The sequence below is a fragment of the Acomys russatus genome, chromosome 3, assembly GCF_903995435.1.
Source record: "Acomys russatus chromosome 3, mAcoRus1.1, whole genome shotgun sequence".
NCBI lineage: Eukaryota > Metazoa > Chordata > Mammalia > Rodentia > Muridae > Acomys > Acomys russatus.
The window spans coordinates 28,712,111-28,730,083 of record NC_067139.1 but is presented as its reverse complement, the minus strand read 5'-3'; the positions used below and the strand labels follow the sequence as shown (position 1 = coordinate 28,730,083).

General features: G+C 49.1%; 1 protein-coding gene across 2 annotated transcripts in view; it reads right to left on the bottom strand.

The window, feature by feature from the left end:
- Positions 1-2,099: 2,099 nt before the first annotated feature.
- The window catches only part of Gmpr (guanosine monophosphate reductase), a 38,402-nt gene continuing 22,528 nt past the window's right edge, over positions 2,100-17,973 (bottom strand). For both annotated transcript variants that reach the window (XM_051170721.1, XM_051170728.1), the window contains exons 6-9: positions 16,120-16,226; positions 8,906-8,948; positions 6,088-6,247; positions 2,100-2,605 (exon numbers count right to left, since the gene is read on the bottom strand). In XM_051170721.1, coding sequence (XP_051026678.1) covers positions 2,425-2,605; positions 6,088-6,247; positions 8,906-8,948; positions 16,120-16,226 — 491 coding nt within the window. In that variant the 3' untranslated portion in view covers positions 2,100-2,424. The remainder of the gene's footprint in view (positions 2,606-6,087; positions 6,248-8,905; positions 8,949-16,119; positions 16,227-17,973) is intronic.

Here is a 17,973-nt window from a genome sequence, read left to right as displayed (position 1 = left end):
TTGGCCTTCGCCTGCTTGGAGCTAGATGGAAAGGGGCCTGCCTTTGTCTATGTAGAGCCACCAGTCTGCAAAACCTGGACGGAAGAAAGAGCAGAGCAGACACCACAGGGGAAGGAAGACAGAGGCCCAGGGCAAGAGCATCCTGAAGCAGCCCCCATGCTGACCACCTGATATGGCACCCTCAGGGCAATGTCCCCACAGTGGCACCTGCTGCAATGTAAACACAGGGGCCAGGCCTAGGAAGGACACAGGTGGTAGCTCATTACACCGCCAGAAACTCAAGAGAAAGGAGCAGGTAGGTCTGAACAGACCCGCTGATGCCAGTCCACTTTCATGGACTTAAGATTTCCTTTTCTCACTTATCCTAGGCTCACTGAACTGACTTCAGGGCTTAAATATGAAACGCATGCTCCATGGGGGTAGACCACGAGAGGATGGCACTTGACACAGATGAGGCAGAGAGGTGTTGCGGGTTCTCTAGACAAGTGCATGGAATACCCTCTTTTGCAATGACTTCTGCGACGGTGACTCTTGTCAGCCTGACTAGACTTAGGCTAGCCGAGGAGATGCAATTATAGGTATGTCTGTCAGGGTGTTTCTGAGAGGATTTAATTGAGAAGGGAAAACCCAACTTGAAAGTGAGTCATGCCACCCACGAGCTGGGAAGCCATACTGGATAAAGGGGTTGAGGGTGGGGAGGTGGGAACCCAGATGGGATGTGAGCATTCACCTCTCAGATTCCCCCAGTTGTGATTCCCCCAGTTGCATTCCCAGTCACATCCGCCAGCCACTGGCTTCCTTCTCTACCATGATGGACACTATCATTTGAACTTTGACCTTGAAGAAACCCTTCCCCACTTACGTTGCTTCTTCCAGGAATTTGGTCATTGCAATGAGAGCAGGAGTGAGCACACCCATGGTACAGCCTTCCTAAGTGCAGCCGATCACACTTCTACAGGTATAACGAATGCTTCAGGGCCCTGGGGTGGGGGGGGGGGGGCTGAAGAAGGGTTCAGAATGCAAACTTCCCAAACTTGAAATATAGTCTTCAGATACCAGACTAGAATTGGGCTGACAATCCCGCTCCGCCCCTCGCCTCCCCATAATGATGTGGCTGGATCTTTCTTGCAGCATCGGATACGGCAGACACCAGACAATTGACTGACTCTCACTCAACAATGCCAGCCCTTCGCCACTCATTGTCATCTATGCCTTTTCAAAGCAAACATACTCCTGTACCTGTTGAAAGCTTTGTTAGGGAAAACCACACGACCCTCATGAGTCAGTGCTCTGACATACTATAGGACAGTTTGGGGGCCTAAGTGGGGCCAAGACAGAGTGTCTGTTACCAGCCAACGATGGCCACCCTACTGCAGAGCTGCACGGTTCTGCCAAGGAAGTATTAATACAAACAACTTTCTCTAACTTGCATTTTTAAGTCCCTTTAGGCCACTTGGTTTTCAGCAAGGCTTCTTCAGAACCTTCTCATTTTGGGACTTCAAGATGGTTTGTAACCTCGTGGAGAAGGCCCAGCTTAGCTGAGCTGAAGCAGGAGGATTGTAAGTTTGAGGTCAGCCTGGGCTAATAGCTACATCCTGACTTTAAAAAAGTCACGGGTGGGGGAGGGGGGGTGGGGGGGTATGGCTGCAGCCTGACAAGTTGAGATAGAGAAGAAAAAGGGGGTTGGGTGCATGTGAGAAAACTACACACACACACACACACACACACACACACACACACACACACACACACACACACACACACACACACACACACACACACACACACACTATCCAGGACAGGACAAGGTTGCTACCTACCATCAGCTCCAAAAAAGCAGGGAGACAAGTTAGCCGGGTGGGGCAACTCATGTCCTAACCCTGACCACTGCATTTTTTTTTTTTTTTTTTTTTCTTCCCACAACAAAAGCTGGAGGTAGTAGGTACGGGTGTGAACTTAGCTCTGGCCCAGCCTCATACCACACTCCCTCCCCAGTCAGGGGGTGTTGTGTGTTAACCATCTGAGGGTCACTTACCTGGCTGGGAAGGGTTTTCCAGCTATATAACTGTGCTCCTGAACATACAAGCTCCAGCACTCAGTCAAGATCATAGCATTATATTAAAAGTGAAACCATTGTCCTTTAGGAAGAAAACAAAAGCGGAAGGAAAGGGTGCAAGGGTTGGTTGAAACACGAGGCAATGAGTTCTAGGTGCTGAGCGAGGGCCCCACGAGCACCCTGCTTCGGGGCTCCACACAGGCACCGGGGTAAGCCTCCAAGGCCTCTGGGTCCAAGACCAGGACAAGGACTCAGTGTCAGCATCTGTGGTGGCAGCCAGCCTGCTAGGACAGACAAGGCGGGGGATGGGAGAAGCATGGCGAGAGGTGGCTTCCACTCAGCTCAACATTCCTGCTGCATCCTCGAGGTTAACCAAACACTGTGTTGTGCTGTTGGGTCACCCTGATGAACGTGGCCCTCCTGCTGAGCTCTTTGAGCTTGGCAGCCCCAACATAGGTACAGGTCGACCGCAGTCCTCCGAGGATATCCAGAATGGTGTTCTCCACATCCCCTTTGTAAGGCACTTCTACAGTCTTGCCCTCGGATGCCCTGGAGGGAAAGATGAAGAGATGAGAGGGGTGGGAGGGGCCAAATGCAGTTCGTTTTCCCTTTATGATTCAGATAGAATTCTCCCTGCTACAGCTTTTACTTCTTTGACAACTTCATCCATGTAAATGATACATTTTGGTCATTTCCACTCCCCACTACTTTCACTCTCATCCAGCTCCTTCTCCCACCAAAGACCTGCTCTTTCCTTATAAGCCCCCACCCCCATATTCATGTCTTTTTGGTTTGTTTTATTGCAATGCATTGAGTACAGGAGGTTATTTATTAGAACACGAGGAGCTCACCAGTGGTCACACCACTCAAAAATATAACTCCCCCAGCAACAATTAATTGCCCATAGCTCCTTGGAGAAGGGTGGGGTGTCATGAGGCCCCTCCTATCTAGGGCTAAGTCTTACCCAGATAACAACAGCTTTGGTGAGTTCATGAGGGCAGCATCAGCATTAAACCCATAGGATGGTGTTTCACCCACTCTCCCATCCCTACCAAGTCCTTAGCAGATAATGTATTCCTCTAACCCATTAGGAAGGTCCCTGTTCGCCAAAGAAAGAGAGGTCTTGGCCAGCATTATGAGATAGACATGGACCCACCATGGCCCTCAATAGTGACATTCTCCATAGCAATGTACGTACCTCCACTCTTATGGTCTCTTTCAGGAACCTACCACCAAATAAATAGCCAATAATAGTCTGATTCCTCCCAGGGCAGACAGACCCACTGGGTTGCCTCCTGCCACAGCCCCACCATCTCTTCTTCACTGACAGAAAAAGCACAGAGGTTTGCCTTCCTAAGCACCAGCTCTATGGATGCTGTGTGTCCTCAGGGAAGACACCATGGACAACACAGGTCTGCCTACAGCATATGAAAAGTTCTGCCTTGAAGATGAAGTAGCCTCCGGTCAGCCTGCCCATTGACAGGCCCCACCACCCAGCAGCTCCATTTGTGTCCATGTATCACTGTGCCCATTGCTGAGAGCCAGGGCTGAGGAGAGCTTTGTGTGTGGAGAACCCTCAAAACTTTGGGTGGCATCTCCACATGTTCAGAGCTGTGCTTATGAATTCAGGTTGAGCCTAATGCACAAACACTAAGCAACATCTAAGTGGTCCCTTGTCCTTCATCCTAACGCCACCAAAAACAACAACAACAAAACAGCTTGGATCACAAGTCAGACCTTGATCCTGCAAAATGGAGACACAGTCTGCACATGCCTTTTACAGCAGCAGCATTACAGAAGGCGAAGCCCAGGCAAATCCTAGTAAGTACCCAAATTCTAGAACTTTCTGTGCCTAGTCATTAGCTAGAAAAATAGAAACTCAGTCTGAAACTTGTCACCTAGCATTCACAAAGGATTAAGCTTGCCTTCTTCTAACATGTGCACTACCCGACTCCTTGCATGAACCCCAGCCTCTTAAACCACTGTCTGGATGGTGGGATGCTTGGTGACTAGGACAGAGCATGAAGCTCAAGAAAGCAGGGTCAGTGACACATCCTAGATGGCTCAGATCTCATAATGCTGTGATCTGAGTGACACATGCCCCTGGGTGCCCATGACAGCTGCCATCGCAGATGGTTCATGACCTTCCCAGGTTCTTTCTCTTTGCTAAGGTGATGCCATCTTGTGTGAGTAATTCACTATGGGACCCCAAAGTCAGCCTCAGCTGTAACACCCAAGTAAATGCTAATGATTGACAAGCGGCTAGCACAGCACTAATAACCACCAGGCAGTAGTTAAACACCAGGTCAGAGCACAGGATCATACTCCTGTGACGATCACTGTGGTGAGGCCACGAGTGCAGAGGGAGACAGCAGCAGGGTAAGCTTGCAATGCTCAGGCTCATTGTGGGTGGGTACCCTGCTTTCTTTGGCATCCTATTGAAGAACTCTAAAATTCTGAACTTGCCTCCAGAAGTGAGGCTGTGTTTCTATGACACCCCAACCTTGCCGAACATCCTCGGATGGCTTCTCCCTCAGCTTCTGGCATCTATATTGATGCGGCTTGACCTGTTTTCCCCTACCCTCTGCATTTTTTGAGGGAGGGCCTCTGCAACAGCTGGAAGTGGGGAAAATGTACGTCAGATGGAACATGGGGCGGGAGGCACTCAACTATGTGGCTCAGTTCCATGTTGGCTCGGCACAGACTCCACAGAAGATGTACAGGCCCTCAGACGATGACTGTAGCTGCTAGCTGAATAGTGGGCTTCTTGGCTATAGGTCCAGGTACCATGGCAGGATGGGGCTCTGAAGTGACAATGAGGAGTGCGCCCCACTTCTCACTGAGGCCGACTCTATAGCTCTTGTCCACCCAGCTCCCCACCTTCCTCTGCTGTAACACAATCTTAATCAAGGTTCCCACTTGAAGAGAAACGACTGTGGAGAATGGCCATTGCACTCAGCTTGCCACACTTGAGAACATCCCCTGCTACCCGCCACTGCCTCTCAGTGGAGTTGTGTGTTTCCCCTTACACACTATGTCAGAATTCCACACCCTCCCTGCAAAAACAAAACAACAACAAAAACCAAACTTTCGACTGTTTGGCAAACATCTGGGCACAGAAGGTGTGAGCCAGCGACCTGTAAGCTTCCCACCCTTGTGTAAGGCCAGGGTTTGTAAGCACGTGAGCACTTCCACCGTGCATCCTTTGTGCAGTCTACCCTCAGAACTGGCTCCAATGAGCGGCAATGGCAGGCTCTTTGGAAGAGGACAGACGGGATCTGTTCTGTCATCGCAGCATTTGTAAGCATACATAAGGCTGCTCTGGAAGTGAATGATAAAACCAGCCAGACGCTGTGGCCCACGCCTTTAATCCCAGCACTTGGGAGGCGGAGGCAGGTGGTTGGTGCAAGTTGGGAGGCCAGCCTGATCTACAAAGCAAGTCCAGGACAGCCAAGACTACATAGAGAAACCCTGTCTCGAAAAACCAAAAAACAAAACAACAACAACAACAAAAAACCACCACCACCAACAAAAGACCAGGTGACCGAGGCAAGACTGTGGATTTTAAAACCATGAATCAGGCTCTTGAGTACTTAATCTGCAGTCAGGTAAAATGCTTAACCAGCCAAAAACACTGCCTATGTCAAACGTCAGAGCCTGGGGGCAACGGTGTCCTCTATGAAAGGCTCTGTCTGTTTGCTATACAGAGAGAGACCATTCCTCATCCTGGGGCTTACACAATGAACTTTCCTTGGTCAGAGATGAGGGGACAGGCGTTGTTCAACCAGGGCTCTTTCGGGACAAAGCAATACTCATGTACAGCCACATAAGGCTGGGCCTTCCCCTCTCGGACTTATACCTATAATCGCTCCTCCACCTTTCCCACACTTGCTCTCATAGCCAGCCGAATGAGAGTCAGTGCCCGTACAAAGATGCTGGCTACGTTTCCTAGCCCCGCCCATAAGGGGACCATAACACTGCATAGCTAGCCTTGGCCAGTGGACACAGCCTAAGCCATGCGGTCGCCATACCTGTACTCGGCGACGCCTCCTGCGTGTTTCTTCATGGCTGTGTCTGAGCTCATACCATAGAAGAGTTTCAGCTTCTGCCCATTCCTCTCAATCACCTCTCCGGCACACTCGGTGTGGCCTGAAAACATGCCACCCAGCATGACGAAGTCTGCACCAGCTCCTACATGCCAACAAGTGGACAAAAGGACAAGACTGAGGGGGCTCAGAGGATATAAGGTCTGGAGAGAGGGTCTCACCTAGCCTACCGTACTCTTCTTCCTGACTCTGAGCACAAAATGTCTCAGCGCCCCTCTAAGATCAGAAACTGCCGGAAGTCAGGGACTCTAAGGATTGGAGGTGAGGGGACAGTCAGCACTGCCTTGAAGGGATCTGTGACTGGCTATGAACCCCTCCAAATAGGTCTCGCTCCTTTTGGCCAACAAAAGCATGAGAAATTGCACACATCTTAGAAAGCACGTCCCCTGACCTGGAATTCGGTCCAATGGCTGAAGGCTGGACGATACAGCTCGGTTGGTAGAGTGCTTGTCTATCACTCAGGAGGCCCTGGTTCTGATGCCAGCACTGCATAAACCTGACACGGCAGCACGTGTTTATAATCTCAACACTTGGGAGGTGAAGGCAGGAAGAGGAGAAGTTATTCAGGGTCATCCTTGGCTATATAGCTAACCTGGACTACTTGAGACCCTAATCTCAAAACCACAACAATTCAACCAAATTTAAGTGATCTTTATATGCTGGTTTTGGGTAAATATGGACGTCAAATAATACAGTGCACTACAGTTGCGTTCCTGTGTCACAAGCTAACGCCTCGCCTTCAAATTTCCTAAAATGATACATTCTGGAGGTGAGGCCTCTGGGAAGTCACACAGGTTGCACACAGTTGTGAAGGTCTCAGTAACTCTAAAAAACACACTTGCCCTTTCCCCATGCGATGCCCTGGGTCAGGCTGTGGGACAGCAAAAAGATCCTCTATAGGGATCAGGCAAGTACCAATGCTGTCCTCTTGGGGCATCCCAGCCTCCTCAGCCACGAACCAAATTAACTTCTGACAACTGAAAAGTGGACTAAGAAGTGAGCCACTAACAAGGATTTCTCCTGCTGACTCACTGAAGGTTCCATTTAGAACAAAACGGGTCCGTCAGGGTGCTGAGTAATTAGGGCGAATGGGCAGACTATTAGCCGGTGAAAGCTGCCTGGGTGTCATCTGAACACTTATAAGGAACTCCCCCAGCCCCAGGGTATGCTCTGGACTCAGTCGCACTGGGCACCACCTGTTAGAAAAGGATGCCAGTGGAGCCGACTCCACAGTGCTGACTCCTGCCCTCCTGCTGTGATTTTTTTACCAGGCTGTGGATTAACTGGTCTGGCCAGACCTCCGGATGAACAAAGTCAACTGCAGGAACCCTGAGCACAGACCTGTTAAACACAACTATTTAAAGTGGTTCCCAGTGGTTTTTATTTCTCAATGCTCAAATCGCTTCCCAAATGGCTTTTCCTAGACCCGGGTGGCTCTCACTCTCAGCCCCAAGCCCAGGAACAAGGTACTTCCTGAAGGACGGTGGCGTGGCTTTTAACTGTGGTCAGCTCCCACCTGTGCTGTGCAGGAAGAAGCCAGGCACTGAGTGATGCTTGAGGCCAAGGCCATAGTTACTAGAGGGCTGGGGTTCTTGCATGGAACTACAAGATTATGACCTTGTCATTCATTCCTGGGTCCTCTGTCCTCTGGACCATAAGACAGACAAGACAGAACAGATGGAGAGGTTTGTGTTCCCTCTCACAGCTGGCCTAAGGACACATCCTTCTTTTATGATAACACTTTGGGTTGCTAAGAAACCCTGCCAGTAGGAACACCATCCACATCCTCCTCTGCCACTACTTTAAAAAACATATGGGGGTGTGGGGGGTGGGAAGGTTGGCGAGATGGCTGATCAGGTAGAGTCACTTGCTGCTAAGCCTCAACACCTGAGTTCGAGTCCCCCAGACCCCAAATGGTAGAAGAAGAAAATTGACTAAAGTGCCCTCTGGATTCCACATGCATGTGCCTGCACACATACAAATACATGATATAATTCAACTATTAAAAACAGAACTTCTGTTTTTATCATTAAGACAAAAAGTTTTCTAGCGTGCATTTGTGTGTGTGTGTGTGTGTGTGTGTGTGTGTTATAGTGTAGTGTACTGTATGTACCTAGCAGCTAGCTCTGGTTTCTATATAGTGTGTGGAAAGTAAGCAGCACATGGGGGGCTCAGCAGCCCTATTTTCCCACCCTGCCCATTTTGCTGAGATGTCTGTGCAGCAAAAACCAAGACCCCAGAGGCACCACAGCAAAGACCCTGCTGGGTTACAGTGGGCACTGCTGCCCTCTAGTGGGAAACAGGCTGCTTAGCCTCCAGCCAGAACTGGATCTAGCCCAGAGAATGAGGGGACCCTCTTAGTTAAGGAGTTGTTCCGGGTTGAGGCAAAACAGCCTGGTGGCCTCTACGCAGCAGAACAAGCACTGTACAACATCACAGGTACACTGGGCATTCTCTTTCTCAATGAAAACATCACAATTTGACCGACTCCTGGCTCGCATGACATCACCCCACATTCTAAGCACCCCACTAGCTTTGCTATAGACCCAAACCAAAACTGAGCCAGGATTTTGTCAGATGGGAATGAAATCCAGGCAAAGAAAACCCCAGATAAGCCCAGAAGCCCCTCGGGGTTCCCTCTTCCATCTGGTTCCTCCAAGCTGCCCAGAGCCCCTCCTACCCCATTAGCCTGTCAGCCTACCCCCACCCCCACCCTCACAGCAGGGCTGTCCCTGGAACTTACCAAAGGCTTTGGCGACATCTCCTGGACACGTGCAGCCTCCGTCCTTTAAAGAAAGGGAGCAGAGAACCTCAGCACAGTGGGAACAGGCCAGGTCATGCCTGACAGTGAGGACGAAGTGGCCAGGAACTACCTCCCACCCCTAAACAGGCAGCTAGCCAAACAGCCTAGAGGCTGGCTTCCTAACACCCAAAGTTACTACCCTTTGCACTGTGCCACCAGTTCCCCAAGCCCATCCTTACGCTGATGGTGAAAGGCTGTCATCCCTTCCCATCCACCCTCTGGGAAGGAGGACACAGTGTGTCAGACTGGCCACTGTCCTCTGCGAGAACATTATGTAACATGCCCAGCCACCCCATGGTCCCTGCCCCTTTCTACTCAGAAGGCACCTCTCTCCCTCCCTGCCTGGAGAGAGGTGAGATTTATTTAGTCTGAGCGCAGATTATTTTAAGAGCTGAGAAAAGGGCATGGAGCTTGCTCCTTTATCTTCCCAGCTGTCTTGTGTCTCCAGTCCAACATGTCCTTAAAATCAAATGCTCACTGCCAACATCCAGCCCTGCCCACACAGCACAGCCCGGCCTCATGGGCAGTGATAAGCTGCTGAAACCTTAGGCTACAGTAACTGGTTCAAAGTTCCTAGGATACAGCATTCATGTGTTTCCTTATTAACGAGACCCCAGATGCCCAGGCTGATACTTGATATTCCCAGTTGGGCTAGGGTAATAGAGAAAGAGACAGAAGAGGGTGATAGTGCTCTGGGATGCCAGCAAAACACAGGAGGACAGCCTAGAAAGCAGAGAGAGAGAGAGAGACAGAGACAGAGACAGAGAGAGAAAGAGAGAGAGAGAGAGAGAGAGAGAGAGAGATGGGGACAGGTAGAACAAAGCGGCAGGGATGTAGCTAAGACTCAGCATGGGCTCAAGAAACACCAAGACTTCAGAAGGAAGGGCCTGTCTCCTCCTGGCAGCCAACTATGTGGAGATGGACATTTGGGTTAGGAACAGAGAACACAGTACATCTGTGGGGTAACCTGGGTGACGGTTTCCAAGACAGAACCATACATCTCAAGTATGTACAAGTGGGGCAAGGCCCTTTGCAAGGAACCTCTCACACCAGAAGCACCAGGCTCCGTGGCTTGACTCTCTTTGGCTTTGCTGGAGACACAGTCTCTCTTCATAGCTCAAGATAGCCTCAACCTCCTGAGTGCTGATATTACAGGCCTGCCCCACTCCAGCCTGTTCATCACTTCTTTCTATCACCCAACTGGCCCCTATGCTCCAAGAAGGAAGACGTCAACCCTGTTGTCTAGCTAACCCTGCCAGCACATGCCTGCAACCCCAGGACTCAGAAGGGGGAAGCAGAAGGATTCAGAGTTTAAGGCCAGCCAGAGCTACAGGAAGTCATCAGTAAAATGCAAACACAAATAAAAGGTTTTGAATCCCACTGTTTCATTGGCTTGCAGCTCTGATCAATGGAGAGGTGTTGAAGGCTTGGTCTTTGTTTTTCCATTTTTAATGGTAATTATTTGCTCAATCAAGTGCATGGTCCTTGTGTAGCCCCCATGAAGCCTGGCAACCTGAGGATCAGGCTCTCTTGGCATGGTATCTAGCAAGGCCCTCGGTGTGACAACATGGGAACAGCTGTGGCTCCGCAACCATGTGACTGCTTCCAAGCTCTCCCATGCATGTTTCTCTTCCCTGTCAAACGTTTGCTCTCCATGTGTCCCTTGCTTACCCCCATCACTTTCTAGAGTTTTGTGTTAGACGAAAACCAGCCCCGGGAGCAGGACAGGTGGTGTAACAGGTACAAGTGTCACTGTGCAAACCTGATGACCCAAAGTCCAAGTTCAATCCCCAGAGCCCATGTAAACGGCAACATGTGGTAGCATGCACCCATGATCCCGGAATTCCTCTGATAAGATGCAGATACAAGAATCGGGGGGGAGGGGACTGGAGAGATGGCTCAGAGATTAAGAGCATTGAGTACTCTTCCAGAGGTCCTGAGTTCAATTCCCAGCAACCACATGGTGACTCACAACCATCTATAATGTGATCTGATGTCCTCTTCTGGTATGTAGGTGTACATGAAGATAGAGCACTCATATATACTATACACATTATATATGTTACATATACATATGCAATATGTGTATATATGCATATTGCACACACACACACACACACACAATCCAAGAGAGAAGCTTAAGAGGCAACTACCATAGTGTACACAACATAGCAACCGCCATGAAAGACTCTGCTTCCACATGATAGGAGAGACCTGACTCCCAAAATGTGTCCTCCAACTCCCACACAGATATATAGACACAAAAGAAATAAAAATGAAAGCCAGCTCTATGCACAGGATTTCAAACCATAATCAGATTACATAAACTCGTGCTTCTGTTAACGTATCCCCAACAATAGGACTTCAGATTACTCTTTGCTCACTCCTAAGTAGCTTGGGGCTACACTAGGATTTATCATGTGAGTGCCTAAAAATTACAGGATGTGGTCAGTCCTGCAGCTTGACTCAGAAGTCCTGTGTGCGTGAGACCTCACGAAATGCTTCAGGCTAGAGAGATGCCTCAGCTCATAGGCACATTGTTCTTCCAGATGACCTGGGTTCGATTCCCAGCACCCATACAATAGTTTACAACCGTCTGTTCTAGGGGATCTGATGCCCTCTTCTGGCTTCCATAGGTCCCCAGCATACATGTGGCACATGGAAACATGTAAGCAAAATAATATGTACATAATTTTTAATTAAAAAAAAGAAATCCTGCTTTCCAGTTGACCCAAAGTCGTCGGTTAACATGGCTGCATAAGACCACAGAGAGAATACTGTATCCACAAGTGTTGCCTGTTCACGTTGCTGGTGTGCACACTTATGAAACGGGTGATGCACACTCAACAGGTCAGACTACAAGAGGTGTTGAGTGCAATGCAATTTCACAGGATTTGTCAAGAGGATAAAACTGGCACCTTCTACAGTTTACAGGTAATTCCCAAGCAGTGTCCAAAGAATCCCATCATGCTCCAGGAAGACAAAATATAGGACACTCTTCTGTTATCTAGGACACATATACACACACAAACACACACACACACACACACACACACACACACACACACACACACACACACACCTTCACATGGTGACAGCTGCTCGAAGACTGTAAAACAAAGTAATCCTGGGTAAATGTGCACAGCAGGAACTGACAAGTGTTGGTTGTTTTGTTTTTCAACATGGTTAGCATTATATTGAGTGATTTGGTTCATTAATTTCCAGCATGCCTCTTCTGCTTAAAAATAATTGTTCAGGGGCTAAGGTGATGGCCTGTTTGGTAAAGCATTTGTCTCCTAATTATGGGGTGCTGAGTTCAAATACTCATAACCCATGGAAACAGCTGGTAGAGCAGCAAACATCTATAATCTCAGCATTGCCACAGATGAGGCCTGGAGACAGGAAACTTGCTAACCTGGCCCGTGTAGGAAAGTTCCAGGCCAGTCAAACAAAAGGTCGAAAGTGCCTGAGGGCTGACACTATGGCTGTCCTCTGACCTTCCATGCACACATGTGCACCCATACTCACAATATGGCTTAGGCTTCTGAAATAGAGGATGATGAGAACAAACATGGGGCAGGAGGAGAAAGGAACTCAAATCAAGTGCCTTTCCCTGGCCAAGGACTACTCTGAACTTAATTATTTCCTCTACTCAATTGCCAGCAGTAGCCATTCAAGGTGTGTGTGTGTGTGTGTGTGTGTGTGTGTGTGTGTGTGTGTGTGTGTGTGAGAGAGAGAGAGAGAGAGAGAGAGAGAGAGAGAGAGAGAGAGAGAGAGAATGCGCAGGGTCAAGATTTAAGACCCCAGATGGCAAAGATCACTGGTAATGTAACTTACAATCCCATGAAGCTTTGGGGCTGTGATGGAACTCTGTCCTCCTGATACAAGATGGATGTTAACGTTGCAAAATGGGAGCAACTGTGATGACCTGCACATGAAGCCCTCACAAGATCAGGCCTATTAACACATCCTCCTAGACGGGAGGGGTGGAGATGGTTATCAGACTCTCCCCTCAGAGTCCAGCCACTCATACCTTCCTGCCTCACTGCATGTGGTTTAGGATCATGAGGTAGAAAGTGGACAGCAGCTGGACTGCATTCATGCACCTATGCTGGAGTGGCACTTTGCAGTGATGCAGCTGCCTACCCCCCCCCCCCCCACCACCACCACCAGTAACTCCTCGCCCATGCTCTTGCAAGGAAGCCCAATAATTATTGGTTCACCAAGCTGGATTTGGGTCGGATCATTTCTTTGTTCTGGCATCAGTGTTTAGTCTGGGGCGAACAGACATTTTACTCCTTTCTTCCGTGGAAAAGTCACACAATAGTGCTAACCTCGGAGAGAGTTAATTCGTTAGGATGCAGTCTGGGAATGTGTGTGTATAAACGCAAGCTTCTTGGAGATTCTCGGAGCCAGTTTCTGATAGATGTTCCTGGGTGGCTCCAGTTGGACTAAAGGCCCTTGCTTGCAAACGCACATTCACGGCTCTGCCAGCCTTTCACATGCTACTTCAATAAATGCTGTTACTCTTTTCAGCAGGGCAAAGCCGTAAAAAGTGCTGTGTGTGTGTGTGTGTGTGTGTGTGTGTGCGCGCGTGCGTGCGTGCGCGTGTGCACGTGTGTGGTAGAACTACCATTAACCTCTAGTCATTTATTCTAGTGTGTAGCATATAGTACAGTGGTTTTCAAGCCTGTGTGGGTCACGGCCCTTTGACCTCACATGGGTCACATATCAGATATCCTGCCTATCAGATATTTACACTACAACTGAGAACAATAGCAAAATTGCAGTTGTGAAGTAGCAACAAAAATAATTTTATGGCCGGGGACATGAAGAACTGTATTAAAGGGCCGCGGCATTAGGAAGGTTGCGAACCACTGACATAGTAGATGCACAGTAAATACTTTCTGGATAAATGGGTGAGATGACTACTGAATGGAGAAACACTAGGCACACGGGGCATCTGCGAGCCAACACCTGGACCCTAGCTGTGGGAGCAGCAAGCTACCTGCAGTACTAGTCAATACTTGGAACCTAGCAGTTTCTTATCTGAGGGCTCATGAAGCAAAGCCTGCAGAGCTTGGATGCTGCAGCAAGGCGCAAAGGAAATATAAGAGAAGACCGAGAATGAGATATCCACAAGCTGTGGTGTGGAGCCAAAACCTGCAAGGCAGCGCTCCACAGTGATGGTGGCATAATTTCTTACATTTGGATTTCTAGAAAAAAGAAATCTATCAGTAAGTCCATGTAGAAGCCTGGCCTAGCAATTGCCTAAATAAAATGATTAGAAAGTTTGTTATACTCAATTGAACACCGTTATGAACCACTAAAAGTACACCATCACTCCAAATGTATGCAATATGTAAGTATCACATACACACATGTATAAAATGTACATGGATGAATAGATGGATGGATGGATGGATGGATGGATGGATGGTGGATGACTAGATAGATGATGGATGGACAATAGATGGATGACAGGTAGATGGATAGATAGATGAAAGAAGAAAGGGGAGGAGAGGAGAAGAGAGGGGGCGGGTAGATACTCTACCTTACACCTGATGGTTTTCCCACCTGTTAGTTCAACCACCCACAAATAAAAATACTTTTAAAAAAAGATCTGCACCCTTACTAAACACACACAGACTTTGTTATCCCCTACACAATGCAGGGTAGCAACTGTTTACCTGGCATTTATACTGTATAAGGTAATCTGGAGATGATTTAAAGTGTAAGGGAATGTGTGTGGAGGTTATACCCCAATATTAGTCCACCCTACACAGGGACTTGAACATCTGTGGACTGTGGTTTCCCGTGGGACTTGTGAATACCAGGGAATAACTAGACACATCATCCACCCATCTATCCATCTCAGCTACACAAAAAGGCGCCATGGTCCACCACAACATGGGCGGGCCCCATAGTGAGCAGCTCAAAGCACGTAACTATTGGCGGCAGTCTACATGGTAGCTCTGTGGGTGACGTGGATGGAGTGGGTGCACAGAAAGGAAAGGGCCCGCTGCATCTTGGCACTCAGTCACTCAATCCTAAGTAACTTTTGATGGCTGCTGGTGGTGGCATCATCATCATCCTAGGAGTTGGGTCAGAAAACTCATGCCACGTTCAGCTCCTTCAACCCCGACACCTTGACTGATTCTGCCCTCAACAAGTGACAGGTAAGGTGCCAGAAGTTCCTGCTGACACAAGGTTTGCGGTTCACCTCCCACCTGCTCATTCTTCTGCTACCTCAACCACTTACAAGTTCCCAAGACCACTGGGCTCATCAGCTGCCAGGTCTCCAACCCAGAGATCCTCCATGGTGCCAGTCATGCACCTCAAAAGTCAAAATGAACCCACAAATCCAAAGTGAAATTTTCCTCAGTAACCATTCTCATGAACTGGCCCATGAGGCCAAGGAGGACTCTTCCTCCTTTATAGCCAGCTCCCCAAATACCAACTCCACTGCCAAGGCTTAATTCGTTCCCTAATAAACACCCTTTGGATTAGTTTGTGGCTCTGCAGACTTGCTGCCTACTCCCTAGGTGGAGGGCACCATCACCTCTAGTCTGAATCACACCTTCCCAGGTAGATTCCTTGCTCAGCTTGTCCCTTCTCCATCCTTCCCAAAGGAGCCAGTTGGTTGCTGAAAGACAATCGGCCCACTCACACCCTTCTGCTGTAACATCTTCAAAGCTTCCCATTGGGCTTAGGAGCAAGCCCCGGTTTTTCACTTGTGGCCCCCAGAGTTCTTGGCCACACTTGGCCTGGAACTCATCAATGACCTATTCTTCCACTCACTCTCAGATCACTACTCCTAAATAGTGGCTTTGAGGTTTGGGGTTTTGTTTGTTTTTTAATGTCCTTTTCTCTTGTTTCACCAATGTCCTTCAGCTCCTTTCTGTCATTCCATCTGGAACTAACCACCACGCCTTCCTATCACTTCCCGAAGCATCTCTCAACTTCTGAATCTGAGCTCCGATGACCTGTATCCTACCCCTCCCACCCCCAAACTTGTACTGACATCCAGATCCCTAGTACCTGGGGAATGTGATATTTTTGAAAATAGGGTATTTGAAGGCAGCGTGGCCCCTTAGGGCCAGGGCAAAGATCTCCCCCACTGTCCCCAGAAGCTCCGAGACCCTAACACTCACAGAGATGATGTGCCCCTTGAGGCCATGGGCGGAGTCAGCACATTCTATCACGGCACTAAGCTGTGGATAGCCCACTCCTGTCTTGGTCCGGGTGGTGCACACAGAACCTGTGTGGAGGGAGAGGTGGATTCATGGAGGGTTCTGCATGCATAAAACACAACACAAGACGATACCCCATCACCATATCATATGGCCCTGCCCAGTGAAGGGGTGACTTTTCCACAACAGTGGATACATGCTGACTGGTCAGACACATGGTCTCACTATACAGGACCCCACTGGCCACGGGCGCCCTTCAAGTCCTCACCTTCGTCATCAGCAAATGTCCTAGCCATCATCTCCCACCCAACCCTCGCTGCCCCTCCTATGTGGTCTACCATTTGCAATGCTTGTGCACAGGCTCCAGCCTCTTCTCCCCCCTCCCCCCACCACTCCTCCCTGTATGTAGACTCCATTTCCAGGGCCACTCGGAATCCTTCCGGCCTTCTCCTAACTTCTTCACCTTCACCATCTGCCAAGTTACTAACCTCTCCACACATCACTGCCCAGCCTAGAGGACTGAAAACCCAACACCCACCTTGGTGTGGTTGTAACGGAATGAATTCGCATTGGGGGAATGGCTTGTCCCTGGACTTGATCTTTACAAACCCTTGGGATAAGGAAACCACACAACTGTGTCCCAATTTTCCAACCCCGGGCCAAACATAACCCAGCTTCCATCTTTCTCAATTTCATGCTATGCCTTCCGCCCCATCTCCTTGGCCTAAGTCCCCACTCAGCCTAGAGCAGTGACTGGTTCTCAACCTTCCTAATGCTATGACCCTTAAACACATTTCCTCACCTTGCTACTTCACAACTATAATTTTGCTACCATTATGAATCATAATATAAATATCTGATATGCAGGATATCTGATATGTGACCCTTGTGAAAGGGTCTGTCAACTTCCAAAGGGGTCATAACCCACAGGTTGAGAACTGCTGGTCGAGACGCCGAGGTCAGCTTGGCTTTCAGTCATCATAGCAACACACGGATGGATCCATGTGTTCACATCCATATCCAAAGGATATGAAGAGGCATATCCCTTGCTTCTTCCTGTCCCAATGTCACATTTAGTCCTGGCTATATTCTCTCAGGTCCAAGGGAACACCAGTATCCTGTTCCTGTGCTCCCTGTTCCCACTTCTAATCTCACCCCCAAAGCAATGGAGTACCCCACCTGCCTCTTCTCTTCTCTTCTCTTCTCTTCTCTTCTCTTCTCTTCTCTTCTCTTCTCTCTCTTCTTATGTACTTATCAACAACTTTTCAGCAAGTTTCTTCCCACTCTGGGGTTCTCTGTACTCTTGGGTTATTTCTCTCCTCTCCTTCCGTCCCCTCCCCTCTCCTCCCCTCCCCTCTCCTCCCCACCTAACACTCCCTACTGTCCAGCCAAGCCTTTCTCATTTCTCAGGCTTTATCTTAAATGTCACTGCCCCGGGAAAGCTGTGCATCATGTTGGCTTTTGAGAAAGCCCATTGCAATCATTCTTGGCGTAAGAGTGCTGGGGACTGTTTTCTCCACTGGGTAGTAAGCTCTGAAGATGTCACACTCTCATCTGCTTGACACAGAGAACAGTGCTCCTCGTGCCTAGGAGCGCTATAAATAGCATGGGAAGAATGCAGTGAGTCACGCAGTCACTCCTGCTCTGCTGCTCGCTCACCTCCTCCTGCATGGCTTGTGGTGGTGGGGGGGGGGTGTTGGAGGGGAGGAAGGGCTCTTCCGTGCTGCTGTAGGGGCAGCCCAGGTACTGTTTCTCTCACTAAAAGAGTTATTAACTGCCTACGTGGGCGGCACTGAGGAAAAGCACAGGATAACA